Source organism: Acanthisitta chloris, unplaced genomic scaffold, assembly GCF_000695815.1.
Source record: "Acanthisitta chloris isolate BGI_N310 unplaced genomic scaffold, ASM69581v1 scaffold5912, whole genome shotgun sequence".
NCBI classification, from domain to species: Eukaryota; Metazoa; Chordata; class Aves; order Passeriformes; family Acanthisittidae; genus Acanthisitta; species Acanthisitta chloris.
Genome location: NW_008660950.1, coordinates 44,525 through 63,256, shown reverse-complemented (window position 1 = coordinate 63,256; position 18,732 = coordinate 44,525). Strand labels below are relative to the sequence as shown.

The 18,732-nt window shown below is 37.6% G+C and overlaps 1 protein-coding gene across 1 annotated transcript in view; it reads right to left on the bottom strand.

Moving 5' to 3' along the window:
• Positions 1-18,732, bottom strand: part of COL12A1 (collagen, type XII, alpha 1) — a gene marked incomplete at its 3' end in the record, with an annotated part of 63,270 nt that overhangs the window by 2,243 nt on the left and 42,295 nt on the right. The window contains exons 22-40 of the mRNA XM_009070026.1: positions 17,097-17,226; positions 15,967-16,112; positions 15,570-15,699; positions 14,651-14,790; positions 13,797-13,926; positions 12,293-12,432; positions 11,887-12,019; positions 11,759-11,785; positions 11,313-11,455; positions 8,568-8,697; positions 7,606-7,745; positions 6,413-6,542; positions 5,564-5,706; positions 4,499-4,628; positions 3,430-3,572; positions 1,630-1,759; positions 1,323-1,442; positions 754-898; positions 1-14 (exon numbers count right to left, since the gene is read on the bottom strand). The exon at positions 1-14 is cut by the window's left edge and continues 126 nt beyond it. Of these exons, the coding sequence (XP_009068274.1) occupies positions 1-14; positions 754-898; positions 1,323-1,442; positions 1,630-1,759; positions 3,430-3,572; positions 4,499-4,628; positions 5,564-5,706; positions 6,413-6,542; positions 7,606-7,745; positions 8,568-8,697; positions 11,313-11,455; positions 11,759-11,785; positions 11,887-12,019; positions 12,293-12,432; positions 13,797-13,926; positions 14,651-14,790; positions 15,570-15,699; positions 15,967-16,112; positions 17,097-17,226 (2,344 nt within the window). The remainder of the gene's footprint in view (positions 15-753; positions 899-1,322; positions 1,443-1,629; positions 1,760-3,429; positions 3,573-4,498; positions 4,629-5,563; positions 5,707-6,412; positions 6,543-7,605; positions 7,746-8,567; positions 8,698-11,312; positions 11,456-11,758; positions 11,786-11,886; positions 12,020-12,292; positions 12,433-13,796; positions 13,927-14,650; positions 14,791-15,569; positions 15,700-15,966; positions 16,113-17,096; positions 17,227-18,732) is intronic.

The window sequence follows — 18,732 nt, the reverse complement described above, 5'->3', positions numbered from 1 at the left end:
GAAAGAGATATATTGTTCTCTGGAAAATAGTATGCAATGGATAAAGCACACCAAAATAAAAATCGTATTTGCAGTGCTGGTCTAGAACTCAATTTATGAAAACACATCAAAAAAGAGCAAATCTAGTCAAATCTCTTTATGTTACACCCTAGATATCCCTGCCTAGCTACTTACAAAGACCAAAAATCTGACAGCCTTCCTCTATTAGGTAGCAGCCCATTTTATGAGTTTTCACATGATTTAAGTTTATTTCTGTATAAAATAAGAAACTTCCCAAAATCAAAATCTGAGTCATATATCTGGGAGTATGAAAAAACTCAGTTAAAAAAAAAACCTCAGGATACTTGATTTATCTTAACTGAAGAAATATTTAGAAGTTTCTTAGCTGAGGCCATAATCAAAATCCTCTCCTTCTGAAACTATAGGCAAAAAGCCTAGACCTGCTTAGCATGGTTAGATTCTGTAGTACCTTGGAGACAGCTAAAGATTGACTCCAGCTATAGCTCAATAAAAATTTAGGAAGTAGACTAGTAAATTCTCTATCATCAAATCATTACTTAAAATATATATCTTCATTACTGTTCCCAAGCTTAGTGTTTTTAAGATCTATATCGTGGACAGATGATAAGTATTCTCCATGAGAGGATACTTATGCTTTCTAACAACCAGCCTTAGAAATCTTCTCTTAATCAATGCTATCTGAGATCAGCATTGCATCTAGCATGACTACAACAAAATTAGTTTGACTTACATGTAGTGCCTTGATCTGTCAGAGGTATACTCATTCCAGAATCATACTGGGCATAAACATTTACATCATAAGTAGTACTGGGAGACAGGTTATGCAAGGTATAGGAAGTCACTTCTCCCACAAAAACCTCCATGGGCTCATTTGAACCTTGGATTGAAAGGAAGCATTAAGGAAGTACAGAGAGAAAAAAATCATGATTACATGAGCTGCAAAACTATTCTCCATCTCTCACACATCACTAAGTGTTGATGTAATTTTTTCTAAAACAAGGCATACTGATTTCTTAAATTTTAGCATATTAGAATGTTGCAAACAGAACATACACATAGTTTTGCAGGCTATTGTGCAATGTTTGTGTTTAACTTCTAGAAAGGTACATGTAATGCTTGACCGTCACACAAAGGTTCTGAAGGACACTAGTACCTAAATTCTTGTCCAATGCTCATCTCACATACACCAGTTCATAGTCTTAGAAGGACAAGAGGTATTAAAGTGGTGAAAGCCAAGTCAGGTCACTGTACTAAATTTGAAATATACAATTCAGTCTCTACAATTCAACAGGTTTTCTTACCCACAGGTTTGTAGACAATTTTATAGCCAAGAACAGGGGATGGTGAAGGATCCCAGGAAACTCTGAATCGTGTATACCATTCATCAGTTATATACATATTTTGAGGAGGAAGCAGGCCCACTAAAAAGAAAGAAAACCACTCTAATAAGACTACTGATTGTTTTTCAACCTCTAGAAATGCACATTGTTACTCTGTCAGGTAACAATCATGTTAACAACCTAATTACGTAATGAAACCTTAACAGTGTTGGTGTGCTCAAGGAATATGTCTTATGTTCTAAAAATATACAACATGAAAACTGATTACCAGTTCTGCCATTTCCAGTCAGTTGTCCACCATCTCCATCTTCATACACAGCAACAACAGTAATTTTATATGGTGTATCTGATTGTAGTGGTTGCAGTATCACATTATTTCTTATTCCAGGAACTGTAGTCTAGAACACAGTAACAGAGGTAAACAAATTCACAGTCTTGAAACTGATCAATAATGACTGTAACTGGAAACAAAAATTTCCCTTGACATTTGGAGTACTTTTTTATGTCCTCTACAGAAAATGTCATTCAGAATATCTTAAACCTCTTAGCAAATATTATTATTTGTTATTTTAAATTACAAAACATTGTGGTCAGCACAAAGAGATAAATCAAATTGACTCTTCATTCACAACCCTCATATCAGACTGAGATGCTGCAGTCCCTCACCAAGATTTCAGTACTGTTCCCTCACAGAAGAGGAGGGCTCCTTAAAGTGGCCATAAAGCACTGAAACTCTGGAAAGCAACTTGAGGTTGGGATATTGAAGTGCTGGAGTGGGTCCAGAGAAGAGCAACGAGGCTGGTAAAGGGACTCAAGCACAAGTGCCATGAGGAGAGGCTGAGGGAGTTGGGGGTGTTTAGCCTCGAAAACAGGAGGCTCAGGGGAGACCTTATCACCCTCTGCAACTCCCTGACAGGAGGTTGGAGTCAGGTGGGGGTTGGTCTCTTCTCCCAGGCAACCAGCAGCAGGACATGAGGGCACAGACTCAAGCTTTGCCAGGAGAGGTTTAGATTGGATATTAGGAAGAGATTTTTTACAGAGAGAGTGATCAGGCATTGGAATGAGCTGCCCAGGGAGGTGGTGGATTCACCATCCCTGGAGGTTTTCAAGCTGAGACTGGATGTGGCACTTGGTGCCATGGTCTAGTAACCACAGTAAGGTTGGACTTGATGATCTTGGACACCTTTTCCAACCCAGTTCATTCTGTGATTCTGTGAGGTATCTATCTCAAAACCATGTGCCAGTCAGCATTTTCTATTAACACTTGATTAAAATTTGTTGTTTGAGATTTAATGTTTTCATGAAATGTCCAATATTTTCTGCAAAGAAGATATGTGTGTTAATAAATATGTTTGTTCTGAGTAATAGGTCCAGTAGGGAATTTTCAAATGGTGAATTTTCAGCATGCACTCTACAATAATATATAAGCAATGGCAGCATTTAAATAGCACTCTATACATGTTACATTTTGACTGGTGGCATTAAACAGAAATTCTGCCATTGACCTCTACAGGATCTGCGTTTAACTTTGCTATAAATAATCCAAGAGTTTATAAGATTCAGATTAACTTGTGCTATCATTAAGCTGCAGGAAATGAAACACAAACACAATTCACACTGAAACTTACAAGAGCAAGTTGGGTGCTGAATCAACATTACTATTGTTTTCTTATTAAACTCTGCCAATTCTCTTCAATATATAAAATGCAGACTTATGTTTATTCTGTATCTGAGCACACTGACTTCATAATGAATAGTGTGTGAAGTAATAGATGGCTGTTCACTGTAGCATGTTTGAACCAAATGTCAGGAAGCAGGTTCTGCTCAGAATCATCTGATTAACATGTGACTCACATATTTAACATTATTTTACACATAAGTTGTTTCATTAAACCATATATGTTCTTCATGTAAACAAAACTATTTCATGCACCACAGCTTCTCAGCATTAACAATGGCCTAAGAACCCACAGAGCCAGCAAAATGTACTACATGTAGAACGGGTGCCTTTGGATTTTTGTAGCCTGATGAATCAACTGAAAGCTTACTAAGGAATTACAGAACTTACATATTCATCAATAGGGTCTCCCACAGTGGGTGAATAAATGATTCTGTACTGCTGGACTGGCCCATCAGCATGATCCCATTGTACAGAAAGACTGTTTGTGGTCTCACCAAACACTCTCACATTCCTTGGACCACTGCGAGGCACTAAAGAGCAAAAATAAAGAAGGCTGTATGGAGCATGATACTACCAGTTCAGTGTCACCCTCATTGAGCTAAATGTTGCCCTGAAACCAAAGCTAAGGGTCCTTCCTGAAACCCTGAATAAATATACACAGGTAGATTAAGTCAATGATAATACAGCAGTAGCTGGAGGTCTTAAATAGAAATAGGGCCTCACTGGAGGAACTGGAGCAGGATAGAAGACAGAACATCAAGAAGACATACAAAGTGAGCATCTACATACATTCTACTTCTCAGACTCTTGCAGACAAGTATAACTGTAGCCTGTCACATCTACAAGGTTTAGGTGAGCTCAGGGATTTAGCAGAGAGAGGATACAAGCAGCAAAAGAAAGACGAGCTATTCTTGCTATAGACAGTTTTTGCGCATGCTATCTCTAGAATGAATTTTGATGAAGCCAAGTGTAAGCCAACCAAGATCCCATGAGCTAAGTTGTAACAAGAAGGTTTTGGTGTTTAGGCATCACCAGCAAAAAAACATCTGGGGAGGCCAACACGTGCAATTACCATGTCAGACACAGAACATAGATCACATTTTTTTCTGTTGACAGAAAATTGAACTCATCTTAATGTGTTGGGTAAAGGCAAATAAAGGCAAATTCTTATTTATCTGTAATTGGATTTTTAAGAACAGCCTTTAAACTCTTCCACATTCAAATTAGGCTTATTTCACAAGTGAAAATTACATTGGTGATTATGCATGTACCACAACTGACAGACAACATAGCAAGAGCTCCCTCCCATGAAAGCCTGTAATTGCTTCAGACATAACTCAGACACATTAATCTCAGGGTTGCATTATATGGCTTAAATTATTTGTGACTGTAACCAAATACTTCACACCCCAATTTTGACATATAGTTCACAATACAAGTATTGATTGTCTCTTACATGTTCTTCCCTGTGCTTGGCTTGGATTTCCCTCTCCATCTGCATACAGAGCTATAACATTTATTGAGTAAGCAGTGTCAGGAGTCAAGCGCTCCAGAATCACATCACGAGTGTTGCCTGGAACCACAATCTAAAACAGAAACAAAAAACACCTATATAAATAAAGCTTCAGTTTATACCATGCCTTGTTAGAAAACAATTTAAATGAAATTTAGAAAAAATTGGAACATAACTATGCTGCACACTGTCCAAGAAAAAATACTACAAATTTTAAATAACCAAATAATATTGATAAAAATTCAATAGCATGTGCAAGAAAAAAAAACAAACAAAAAATACATAAGGAGCTCATATTTGGCAAATAGAATTGTTAATTTTTGACATTTTCACATGAAAATAGTTCAGGAAAAAAAGAACATTCAGGAACAGAAACCAGGCTCCCACTCATGTGTAAAGTAATATGCAATTTCACTTTACAGATACAAATTATTAATTAAAAATTCTTAGACTTACATAAAAACATACTGACCTGTAATGTACTATATGGTGTGAGTACATTCACTGTCAACTTTAAAACTGCACTTACTTCTACACAAATCCAAGAACTGTTCTTATCTGGAGGGCAAAGTTTTACCCATATCCAGGTTTCACTGCTCACCAAGACCTACCTAAACACTAACAATTTGGGCTAAGCAGATGGTTTATTTATAAAATCACATAAACTCGGCATCTGGTTTCATAATTACACATTTCCTAATAAATATTTGTTGTTTCTTTCACTCTTAAAAAAAGAAAAATTAATTTAACCCATCTATACAATATGATAAAGGATACTCAATCCTCAATACACTTGTAAATGGGAGAGCCTTATTTCCTATTTCTTTAATTGCACCAAATTAAGCCTTTACTTGCAGTGGAGTAAACTCCTGTAGACACTGTGTTTTCAGGAAAGACAATCCTGGACAGACAGTTGACCTGAGCTTATTATTCCTATTTTACACTCATTGAAGGAAGCAATATCCTCCACACAATTTGGACAAAGAGTATAAAACTGAAATTACTTACAGATTCTGATGGCCTTGGGCCAGATAGTGGAGCATAATTAATTCTGTATTGCTGTACTGGACCAGGAGCAGGTTCCCATCGGACATTCATGCTGTTTGGTGTGGGATTGTAAACATGAATGTTTCTTGGTGTTCCTCTCTCCACTAGATCAAGGATAATTTAAATCAAGCTTTACAAAGTTGCTTATGTAAGTTCTATTTCTACTTGAATTTACAACAGTTCTCAAAGGAAGCTGAAAAGAATATTAGCCCAAGATAAACACATTATTTTTGTTAGCCCAAAATCTGCAAACCTAAGAATCTCAGTATAAGTCTTTCCAAACTTCTGTGCCAGGCAGTCAAGTCCATGTTTATACTGCAAACTGAAGGTATGATCATAACACTTTGTTACCCTATTGTTAATCAGATACTTATGAAAAGTAGCCACAAAACTACACATTTTAGCTCATGTTGGCAACAAGGAGCTCAGACTCCTGGAGAATTTTAAGTACATGGTATGGACATTAGCATGGATTAACACCAATATTTGCTGTTTGTTAGCTGATATTGCTACTGGAACTATGATTAAAATTCTAGTATTCTGTGAAGTAGACAGTAAATTTGCTGCATGACTTAGCAGCTGAGCTTGCCTGAGCTAACTGAACTGAAGGCCTCCTCTCAAATAAGGAAAGAAAAAATAAGTTACAGAGCTGCAACAATAACCAAGGAGGTAAAGAGAGATTTTTGCATTTATGTTTTAGCTTTAGGGAAAATAAGGTGCCAATTTTGATGCAAAATCAATTTCTCATGATCTGAGCCACTCACACAAAAGAAATCCTAACCCTCTCTTGAAAAGGACTATTTTACTTACAAGTTCTTCCAGTGTCAGAGACACGTCCACCATCCCCCTCTGGGAAAACTGGAACCACAGTGACAGTGTACGGTGTGTTGGGTTCAAGAGTCCTCAGGATGACATAGTTTGTGTTTCCTGGTACTGTGGTCTAAATTTAAAAAGCAGGGTAGGGATATGACACTTATATAAATATGCAAAAAAAGTTTAAGCTTTTTTGTTTTTGACTTACTTCTCTACCCCATCTTATTTCCAGACTGTGATAAAACCTTTACAAAAACTGAAGCATAAAGTAACACAGTTCATGGTATCTTCTGGAATTGCCTTCCAAGAAGGTTCTGCCTCAGACTTTAGAAAAATGATTAAGTTCTATGCTCTCCTATATAACCCCTTACAGCTAACTCCATTTTTGGGAGATAATAATTCTACTACTAATAGTAACAGAATCCCCAGTGATCTCTTTAATGACTACTATTTAGCAGCTCAGAGGCATTAAAAGGTCACTTTCTAAATAAAAAAATAAACATTACATAACACTACAACATTCTAATGACAAGAAGTAATGAGCAGCTCATGCTAGAAAATAAAACTCCACAGCATTTAAGAGTATTTGTCATCTGTAGCACTCTGGATGCTATTTAAACAGTGGCAATTCCTGTACCACTTATTTCATGGGCCTATCAAATTGCACAGACGTGGAAAATGAAACACAATTGGGAAATATTAATATTTTTCCATTCTGCAGCAAGGGTTCCCATTTTCAAGTCTTTTTGTGCTCAGATGATTAGAATGTGGATTTTTCTGCTTTCACAAATATCATCACAGCAGACTGCCTACAGTCACAACTCCTTAGCAGTAAAAATGGGTAGAAATGAGGTCTGCTAACTTTATAGCCTTCTGCCCACACTGAAGTCAGCTCTACATTCACACACACACTGACCTACACATAAACAAAAAATTGTGTGGGCATTAAGTCCCTGTGCTAGGAACTAATCACTGATAGTCTACTCTATAAAATCAGACTATCTGTACTACATACAGGAGAAACTGGATTTCATGAAAGTACTCTGCTTTTCCTCCAGGGTAGCTATGAACAGAAAGGAAGGCAGTGCCTAGGCAAACAAGACCCACTTCTTTCAGCAACATTTCTCTCACTAGCACCATGAGCCATCATTTATTTGAGTCAGTTAGTGAGATCCACATGAAGAATTTACCATTTCTTCTGCACCTCCAGCTGTAGGTCCATAAAACACTTTATACTGGCGAGGACTTCCTTCTGCATGATCCCATCGAATATTCAGAGTACTGGTGGTTGGGTCATAAACCAGCAAGTTCTTCACAGTAGTGAGAGGTTCTGAAACAGAAAAATGAGCTGTCAGAAATATGGAACAACATTGTCTCACCTGTGCTGTTAGGTCATTCCTATGTGGTGTATAGTTAGGAAATTTAAAAAACAACAGGTTTAGTAGTTCATGTTAAATGTTATTTGTCTTCATTAATCAGAGCCCAACAGCTCCATCCAACAGCATAAGCAATGATAAATATAGTAAGAAAAAATTATTTCAGGACACTATTTTAGAATTACACAATCAGTTAGGATTGTTTTCTACATTCCTCACCAAACACATTGCCATGAATTAATAAATGTATAGTTCATTCATTAATTAAATGTAGTTAATTGGGGTTTGTGCCCGAAGTGTCTCTGATAGCAAATCACTCAGTGACTTCTACAGAAGGATCAAAACAATGCATCAAGATAGAACTGTAGCATCTCAAATTGCACAGTGTGAAGCCTCTGAACTGAAGGTGCTGGTAGGAAAACAGCAAACTTAACCGCACACAAATGAAAGTTACATGTCTTCAGATGCTTTAAGGTGTTTACTAAATTGTGGCACAAAACAACTAAACAAACTAAAATGAGGAAGAAGTTCCACAGTAACATTAGTGTTTCTCTCAGCTTTAAGCCCTGGGCATCCAGTCTAAGGTAGTGGTCCAGGGTTTCTCTACAGCCACTAGACTGACAGTTCTTTGTACTTTAGGTACTTAAAATCCACCAAAGGACAAAGGACAAATACAGATGGGTTGAATTTCACCACAATACATTTTTCACTGCGAATTTGATTAAACAATCAGTATTGTTTCACACCTAATAAGAACATCTGCAGAAGTTACTTACTGGTTCTGCCTCGTCCTGTCATTCTTCCCCCTTCACCATCTGCATACATGGATGACACAGTAATAGCATATGGTGTGTCAGGCTGCAGCTTCTGTATCACCACACTGTTCTGTCGCCCTCCAACCATAGTCTGCAGTAAAACAAAAGAAAAATATTACAATCTCTTTTATACTGTCTTTTGTGCTTACTGCTGTAGTGAAGAATGCAAGCAGTTGGTGCAGAGTGGAAAGTTGTTTTGATAGCTTTTGGGTTGGGCTCTTTATGCTCCACTCTCAGGTAGAATGCAAGCATGGAATAAATTCCAACACTCTGTAGATTTCTAATGTACATTTGATACAATAGTTATTGTATAGATATTGTATCAACATCTATAGTTTCTCTTGGATTTACAGCATGATACTTCAGATTCTAAAACATCTTTGTTAAGTCTATCATCTTTCATTCCAACTTTTACTTTCCATATAATCTTCACCACGTAAAAGATTTAAAGGGCACTGAGAACAACACTTAGATCTTCAACACTTGTGAATCATGAGCTTTTTGGATTTTAATTGTGTGTAATTACACTTGCTCAAAAGAATCCTTTATACTTTTAAGACTATCTGCACATTTTCAAAGCCTATTTGGCTAATGTGTTTGTCATAACACTTAAAAGCATTCAATAATGAAGAACTGATAAAGGGCAAGCATTTATATAACTTCACATTTCATAGAAGATGATTATTCTAACTTACAATGAAACTTTTTTATTTGTACTCAAGTATACAAAGCTCAGTTCAAAGCATAAATGCTTTTCTTATCCCATCATGGCTGTCTCTACATTTTAGTATCTGTTTGTCTTTCAAAACCTGGTCATGATGGCCTCTGCAGTTTAGTGTGTCACTTTTGCAGAGCTGTCTTCAAATTATCTGTGCTTCCATTAAACATCTGACAGAGCAATAAAAACCTTCCAGAAATTTTATTTTCAATCTCTTGTTGAGAATGCTTCTAGCACTTACCCAGCAACTACAGTTTAATCAAATATCACAGTAACAAAAAAAAAAGCAGACAAGGAATTATGATCATATGACTGAGTTATTTGCAGACAGACATAAATGCCATGAACAGAGCATGAGTGTTCTGTGTGCTCTCCTCAAAAGGAGGTGTGCATCTCTGACTGCCACTGCTGGATTCTATCCAGCTGTGCATAATTAAATCCATTAACTCATTTAATAGCTCTATCATTTGCACAAATTTCAACAGAATGCTCATAATTCTCCTTTTACTCCAATACCAGCAACTAATTACAGATTATAATTAACCTTACTGCAGTTCCTTGCTGTTCTAGTGACATCTCACTAAACTTCCATTCAATTGCTCAATTCATTCAACAGCTCAATTACCTCAAATCAAATGCATGTTGCTCAGAAGAGAGTTAAAAGTGTGGAAGTATCCAACTGATTCTAAAGTAAAGATTCCTAGATACACTTCTGAAAGTGTGTGATCTCCGATTACAAGGGCAAACTAAATGAACGTGGTTCTCATCTGAGACTGTTCCTCTGAGTCACTTGGCATAACCACTACATCCTCCCATTGCAGAACAGGGCATTTTTAAGTAGCACACATTTCTGATATACAGGCTGACTCAATTACCATTCCCAGGCTGCGTTGCGTAGGCTGCCAGTAGTCAACACGGCTCTTGCTGACAACACATGCAAAGCTGGCTGATCTTACAACACTGGCTCTCCATGTCACTACAGCTGCTCAATTGCATTAGAAGAGTATAAAATACCTTAAACACTAAATACCAAAATATTAAAATACCTTAAGCAATCTAACATATGTTTTGCTTTTTTATTTTTTTTTTTTGCAACTGCATCTTCTGGCCAGTTATTCTGGCCACAGAGTGGTGAGACACAGTTTCAGCTGTCCACAGTATGTTCCATGGCAAAGTCCTCTGAGAGTACATGAAATGCACTATGAAAACAATGAAAAACTCTGGACTATGTAAGAAGTCATAGTAGTTCATTTCACTGATTGTTGTGATAACTATTTGTGACTTGCAGTCACATATGTCGATTCATAGAATCATATCATTTTAGGGGTTGGAATGGACCTTACAGAACATCTAGTCACAATCCCCTGCCCTGGGCAGGGAAAACTCCCCACTAGACCAGGTTTCTCAAGACTTTAGCCAATCTGGCTTTGAACACTGCCAGGGTTGGGGCAGCCACAATCTCCCTGGGCATCCTGTGCCAGTGTCTCACACTGTAAAAGACTTTTTTCTAATATCTAACCTAAACTTCCCCTCATTCAATTTGATCCCATTACCCCTTGTCCTATCATTGCAGTCCCTCTCCAGCTCCTTGTAGCCCCTTCAGATATTGAAAAGTTGCTACGATTGACTTATTCCTCAACACATTTTAACTTTCTTTTAGTTCTGTGTATAGATAAACAGTTGGACTTGATGACTGTTAAGGTTTTTTTCCAACCTAAAAATCCTATGATTCTATGATTGTCTGATTTCAAGACAACAGTATGCATCTAAAGTTATTGCTGCTCCATAAAATGCATTCTAACTTGGATTTGAAAGGGGAGAAAGAAAAGGATAGGAATATATACTTATCAATACAAATAAAAATATCACCTAAAAGGTGAATAATAATATATACAATGTTGTGCTTTGAAAAGAAATTATTCTAATGGGTTATTTTCCAGAAGGTTGCATTTAAGGTTGAATATCTATAGCACTTCAAAATCAGTTACCGACTGTTCAGGGACATCCCCGTTGATAGGCTGGTAAATGATCCTGTATCTCTGCACTCGACCACTGGCAGGATCCCATTTCACAGTCAAACTGTGTGAAGTTGCATTGTACACCTGAAGGTTTCGTGGGCCACTCTTTGGAGCTGAGAAGCATAATAAAGAAAAGAATATATATATGTGATTCACAAAAAAATCCCACTTCATTCATACTTTTAGGTCTGTGTGAATGCCTGAACAAGAGCAGAATGTCTTAAGTGCAAGAGAACATAAACTGCAGTGTTTGCAAAATAATAAACATGTGGTAATCTAGTGTTTAGTATTCTTCTAAATACACAATAATATTTATTAGATGATCTCAGCTTTTCAATGACAACATTCATCCGTTTAGAAAAAGATAGCTATGAGTTTTCTTTCATAATACCATACCCGGAAATTCAGAATCTTACCTTGTGTGGTGATAGGTATCAAGGGTACTAGAAAAAAAGTAGAAAGAGTTTTCAGAATTGCTGGATGTGCATGCCTTCTGGTTTAATAACTACAAATAACAACATGCAGAGTCCCTTTATATACTTACATGTCCGTTCACTGCCAATGAGCTCATCACTTTCTGATTCATCAGGATAGATGGCAGTAACTGAGACATCATATAATGTATCTGGATTCAAATTTTCAAAGACCAAACTATTCTCATCCCCATTTAAGATAGTCTTGTGGAGAAATTAAAAAAAAAAGGTAAAAAATAAATAAAAAACCAAAACAAAACAAACAAAACAAAACAGAAAAACAGAGAGTGGGATACAACCGAGTAACGTTTTACTCAGTAACATCGCTGCAAGTGTCTATAAGTTTGTGTTCTAAACCTTCTCATTGAATTTCCATTGAGCACAACAAAAGGCCATTTATCAATTACACTTCTAAGTTTAAAAGTATGCTCTCTGAGAGACTGCCCACAAAAGCTTATGGTGGCTGTCTGTGCTCACCTCCTGTTTTTCTGATCTTCCATAGGGTCCCCAGGTTATTCTATAGAGAGACACATCTGGAGCTCCATGATCCCAAGTACCTCTGAAACTATTTGTGGTTACATCTGTGATTCTGAGATTGACTGGTGCTGGCACAGGTTCTATCATGAGAAATGGAAAAATATTCCACAAAATGTAACTACAAAATAAACACGAACAAAGGAATTACGCAGACAAAGGATTTAGATTACGTAAAAGATTCATCTCCCAGTTACTATACTTCTGATAACTACAGTAAAAAGCTGCTGTATAACCCAGCCCACATACACTAAGCAAATCATCCTTCATAAGTTCACATCAATGGGTCATCACCCAATAAAACAGACACAACTCTACTGACCTCAGTAGAGGTCACCACTCACATACCTACTCACAACAACTGAAGTCCTAGCTCTTACATTTTGAAGTTAGAAGGAGTGAACTCCCACAGACAGAGGTTAAGCTCCTGCCTGAGTTTCTCCCAGATCTTAAAATTCTTTAAATAAGTCATGACTGAATTACACCATTACCATGACTGAATTAACAGAGGTTAGCTGTAGGTTAAGGAAGCAAAATATTATAGCCACTGGGAAGAAATACGTAAATAGGTAAAACTAGAGGATTAAACTAAGAATAATTTCTTTGGCAGAGCTTTCCTCTTCTTTCCTTACACACATACTCACACAAAACCACAGCTATAGAAGAAAGAACACAAAAGCAAGCAAAAAATATCACCTTTTTAAAAATACCAGGCTATAGAATGAAAAATTCAGGAGGAAAAAGAAAAGAGAGAGAGAGAGCACATGCATGCTTTTTCCCTTCTTTTCACATCAGAATGAGGAGCAGGGCTAAAGTAACACTGTTCATTTCTATTGTAGCTCTTCTGTTTAACTACCTTGCTAAATCCTAAGCCTAGATCAGGATGAGGGCTTCCTTTATACCTGCTTTCTCCTTTCTTGTAGGGAGATCAGCTCTTACAGCTTGTGCAACTCCATTTCTTTGCTTCTATTCCTTGAGGTTACTCAAACTCCATCTTTATGATTCTCTAAAAGTATACACTGGTTTACATTCCATGATGCAAAAACTCTCTTGGAACAGAAGGAAGATCATGTCTCTCTAATCCTCTAGCATATGGCCCAGCTTCCTACTCACTTTCCTAGATTCCTGCATAGACTTGCTAAATCTTACCTCTGCCCCCATATTTTCTTACCAATTCTACCACTACACTTCCCCTTCATCCTCTAAACAGAAATAATTTTGCTTCAGCTACTCTCTGCAGACTGCAGGTTCAGTGTTTACTGCAGTAAGACACTGAACTCATCTAAGGTTCCTGGAGTTTATTATATTGTATGTAATGCTACAAATGCAAGTAAAGTATTTCTCAGATTACATAGCAGCTCCATCTAAACTCAGTAACATATTGCAACACACACAACCTCTAGTATGTAAGGCAAACACAACCACAGGAATGATTAGGAAAACTTACGAGTGACAGCTTCTGCATTTGTTGGTAGAGATTCCCCTTCATCGTATACAGCAACAACTTTTACATTGTACAGTGTTTGGGAAGAGAGGTCAGAGAGAGTAATGCTGGTTTTGAGTCTGTCAATTTCCACCTAAGAAGAACAATAGTGACTTAAGAATTGTAATTGCTTTATTTCTAACTCTGCATTTAATTAAATGGCAGAAATTCCTGCACTGAAAAACAGAAGGGTATTCTGCACTTACTCCTAAATTTACAACTCGATATTGAGTGCTATCTACTAATTCCCTTTCAAAGAATATTATATCAGATAAATGTAGTACTAGTTCACTGCTTCTTTTTTTTTGAAACAAGGATGCAGTCTGCACCTTGAGAAAATTCTCATTCCCTTACACATTTAATCCTCCAAGAGCTGATTCATGCCTAGCAGTGCAACTAAGAAAAGCTTGTACATAACTCAGTGACATCTCTAACAATGCTCACACATGTTCCGGCAGTCAGCAAAGGGGTTAATATATCTTTATTCCCCAATCCTGTCCTCCTAATTGTAAGCTGCTCTTAGAAGTTGGCAAGATGACACAGGCAGAGAGTAGAAATGGTTATTTACCAAAGCACAGGAAAATTCTCCAGCCAGTTTGAGGGTTTTTCCTCTCTGGAGGAGAAGGAAGAAGGTAGTACCCAAAGAAATCTATCTTGTGCTTATTCAGTTTCCAAGAAATCAATACGCTTCCCTGACTGCAATCACCATGAACTGATGTTCTCTACTCTCAGTCTGGGTTATAATACTACTTTCACTATTATTTTAGTAACTTAGCTCCTCAAAATCAAACTGTTTTCTAGTATTTTCAAAAATGTACCTCCTTCACATCAGCATCATCAGCTATTTTGTATCTCAGGATGTACTTTCGAACTTTCCCTGGGGCAGGATCCCAGAGGACCTTCATGCTGCTGTGAGTAACATCCTGAATTGTTACACCTCTGGGTCCAGGCAAAGGTACTGTAAAAATAATTACATTGCTAAGTGAAAATGTTATTCATGGCAGAGGTAGACATCTCTCACAGAAGGAAGTAAATTCTTCTCTTGTGTTTCATTGAACAGAGACAATCATTTTCTGAGAAGTTCATTGTCCTGGCTATCAGATGAGACAGTTTAAGAGTTTATTGTCCCAGCAATGAGCAAAATAGCTATATGGTAGCTTCATCTTTGTAAATTATGAGAACAATACTTTTAGAAGTATCAGTGCTTAAGATCATAACTTTTGGTGACAACAGCCACTTTTCATGTATGGTTAAGTGTTTAACATCCTTTTAAGGTCACACAAATAAACATACTGCATGCATCTAGCCAGAAACTTGCCTCTGTCAATAGGAAATGTTAAGGAAAGGTATAAAAAAGGAAGTCGTATTTAAATCAATTCCTTTTTTTCTTGATGTGGCATGTCTCCTTAGTATTTTCTACACTTAGGAGAATATCTGAATTTGAGAACAAGACTTAAAAGTTAATGCAAGCAAAATTGAGACCTTTGAAAAACACTATGACCTCAAGATTGTCAAGCCAACTTCATTATTCAAGGAAAACACTCTTTTATTCCCCTTTAAATAGTTGGACCTTTTTCATTGAAATTGCCTGTGCAAACTTTTGGAAATGTATGAGTGTTAGGAAAAGCATAAAACACAGTTAAGATGGTCTTCTAAACAAAACGTAATATACAAAAACTCTGCATGAAATAAGATTAAAATTAAATGTTGCTGAAGCAAAAATCAAGAGGTTCATACACGTCACTTCCTGGGTGGTGAGTGGGTCACTGGTGATATCACCAAACAATACATAAGCTGTTAAAGTGTACTCAGTGTTGGGGATGAGATCTACCAGCTGCACCTCATTCACTGATGGTCCAACACGCATCTGCACATGAAAAATAACACAACATGTTTAAAAATTGAAGAAAGCAATGGCAGAAAAGCAAGCAATGATTTAACTTGAAGGGAATTTTGTTTGTGAGATTCACAGTATATTTACAGCTTCCTGGCTGATGTCATTGTATACAATATCCAAGTAAGTTCACTGCACTTCAAGAAGTACATGCCAGTCTTTTGACTATTATGATAGTCTATCAGGTTTTATTAATTTTCTTTTTGGTGGAGTACAGGAAGCAAAGACAAATTCTCTTACCTCTTTCTCCGTGGTTGGGACTGTGGCATTCACAGGTTCATATGTTAGCAAATAACCAGTAGCTCCATTGAGAGGTTCCCATCTCACTCGCATGTAAGTTGATCCAATGTCATAAACATTCAAGTTTCTAACTGAAGAGATTGGCACTGTTCGGAAAAAGTATTTATTTATTTATATATTTCATCTTCTTTGCATTTTATATCACATGTAGTACCACTGAGAATATTGCACATGGGTATTAGTGTATGCTATGGTTAGGAGAAAGGTGATGGGCAAGCAGTGGTTCTTAGTTTAAGAATGAGTTAATGGTCATCCCACTTTGAATGGGGCTACAGATTTTCTACATACATGGCTAAAACTATCTTACAAGCCTGCACTGGAACACTTTAATATCCCAAAAAAGCAACAGGAATGCTCTGATATGAAGCAACATTGCTGGTAAAGACTTTTTGTCCTTTGCTTTTGTTTTATGTATTTCTCAAATTGTTAAATAAACATCGAAAATTACCACAGAACTCATAAAAATTATGTACATATTTTAAGGGTTTATGACATGCCTAATACAAAAGAAAGAAGTGAAATGAACAGCAAACATTCAATATTATCAAAGAGGCAGAAAAGTCACCCAATGTTGCATTCAGCATAAGTAGACCTAAATCAATCATGCAGACAGCTCACAGTAGAAACGGGGCTAAGTTATATCTTATAGAAGTGGCATCAGTCTGTTGAATTGTCTTAGTTAGAAATATTTTCTATAGTATTCTGTCTAGAAGTAGCAGGAAATAATTATCTATCATAAAAAAAAAAGGAGTACACATTTGTATATGATCAGATTTCAGTAATTTTTTAACTCTGTCTTGTAATTCATGTCTGTTGCTCTTGCACAGCCATACTTTATGAGCCTGGAAAGAAGCTGGGACAAACATTTTTTACCACACTTCGGTTTCACTTTGCTAAAGTTTTCCAGGCAAGATCTGAACCACCAGTGTAACACAATACATTTTTTTAATTCAAATTAAAAAATTTGTTTCTGCTAAGAAGAAAGCCCACAGTGCTACAGGTTCATTGGACAGTTCCCTAGGTGCCAAAGTGGTTGTTAACATGATATTCCAGGTGCATTTCTAACTTACAAGTTGTTTGCCTGCCGATCAGAGGTTCACTGCTTTCATCTTCTACCACAGAAAACACATTAACAACGTATTCTGTTTCGGGTTGCAGATCTTTCAGAACAGTCGTTGTTTCCATCCTACTTACATAAAACTACATAAAAGAGAAGCAATCTTAACCACTGTACATCAAATATATGTGCAATCTTATTTCTATGAAAAACAACTATTGCTTGTGAAACTTCAGAAATCAATGGTAAGGAGCTCAATAATGTCTTAGTGGTCTTAATCATCTGTATTTTTTCTGACAGAATAGCATTATTTTTGCAAAGCAAGGGAAATCTCAGACAGACATTGTCTCCAATAGAGCCAGATATATCTAGCAGCACTCACTGTACACCCTTTTTTCACACATGGTTTACACTTCTGTGTTACTAAACAACCTAAATAAAGTGCCAGGACTATATATTACCACTTCAGAAAAAAAAGTTTCAAATGCCCAGTATAATATAGATGGTTACAGCACATGACTGTAGTGGTTTTATGTGGCCAGGTCTCAGCAGTGTGGGGACTACAGAGGTGGCTTCTGTGAGAAGCTGCTAGAAGCTTCACCATGTCCATCAGAGGACCCAATGCCAGCAGCCCCAGGATGGACCCACCACTGCAGCAAGGCTGAAACAATCACTGGAGGTAGTAATGCTTCTGTGACAACTTATTTAAGAATGAAAAAATATATTGCACAGACGCAATTGGGGCCAGAGAAGAGAGGAGTGAGAATATGTGAGGAACAACTGTGCAGGCAACAAGGTCAGTGGAGAAGGAGGGGGAGGAGGTGCTCCAGGCATCAGAGCTGAGGATCCCCTACATTCTGTGGTGAAGACCACGGTGAAGCAGCTGTGCCCCTGCAACCCATGGAGGTCAGTGGGAGTGCAGAGATCCACCAGCAGAGTGGATCAATGGAGACCCATGCCAGAGCAGGTGGATGCCTGAAAAGAGGCTGTGACCCCATGGGAAGCCCCTGCAGGAACAGGCTCCTGGCAGGGACCTGCAGACTCATGGAGAGAGGACACCCATGCCGGAGCAGAGTTCCTGGTAGGACTTGTGATCCTGTGAGGGACCTGCCCTGGAGTAGGCTGTCCTTGAGGGACTGGACTGCACCCTGTGGAGAGTGACCCATGCTGCAGCAGTTCATGGAGAATTGTAGCTCATGGGAAGGTCTTGGAGAGCTAACTCCTGTGGGAGGGACCCCACACTGGAGCAGGGGAAGGACTTCTCTCACTGAGAGTATAAGCAGAAACAATATGTGATGAACTGACCGTAACCCTCACTGCAGAACAGAAATGCCATGAAGCAGTCAAGCTGTAAAGTCAGTGTGCACTGGAATGATAGCTCCAACTTTAATGAAAGGCCAAATCCTGAGGTCATGATTTTCTAAGACTAAATTCTCCATGAGCCAAACCTGAGTTAAGATTTAAAAGTCACATTCAGAGACAGGATGTTCAGAGTTAGGTACACAAAGGTGCCTAACCTCATTCTCCTAAACACTTCATTCTCCTAATTACTATTCTGTCTGTTTGAAGAGAGTGATGAGCAATTCAGATTGTCTAGCATCAAGTGTTGCCAGTCACTGACTCTGTAGACAAGCAATAACCACAAGTTT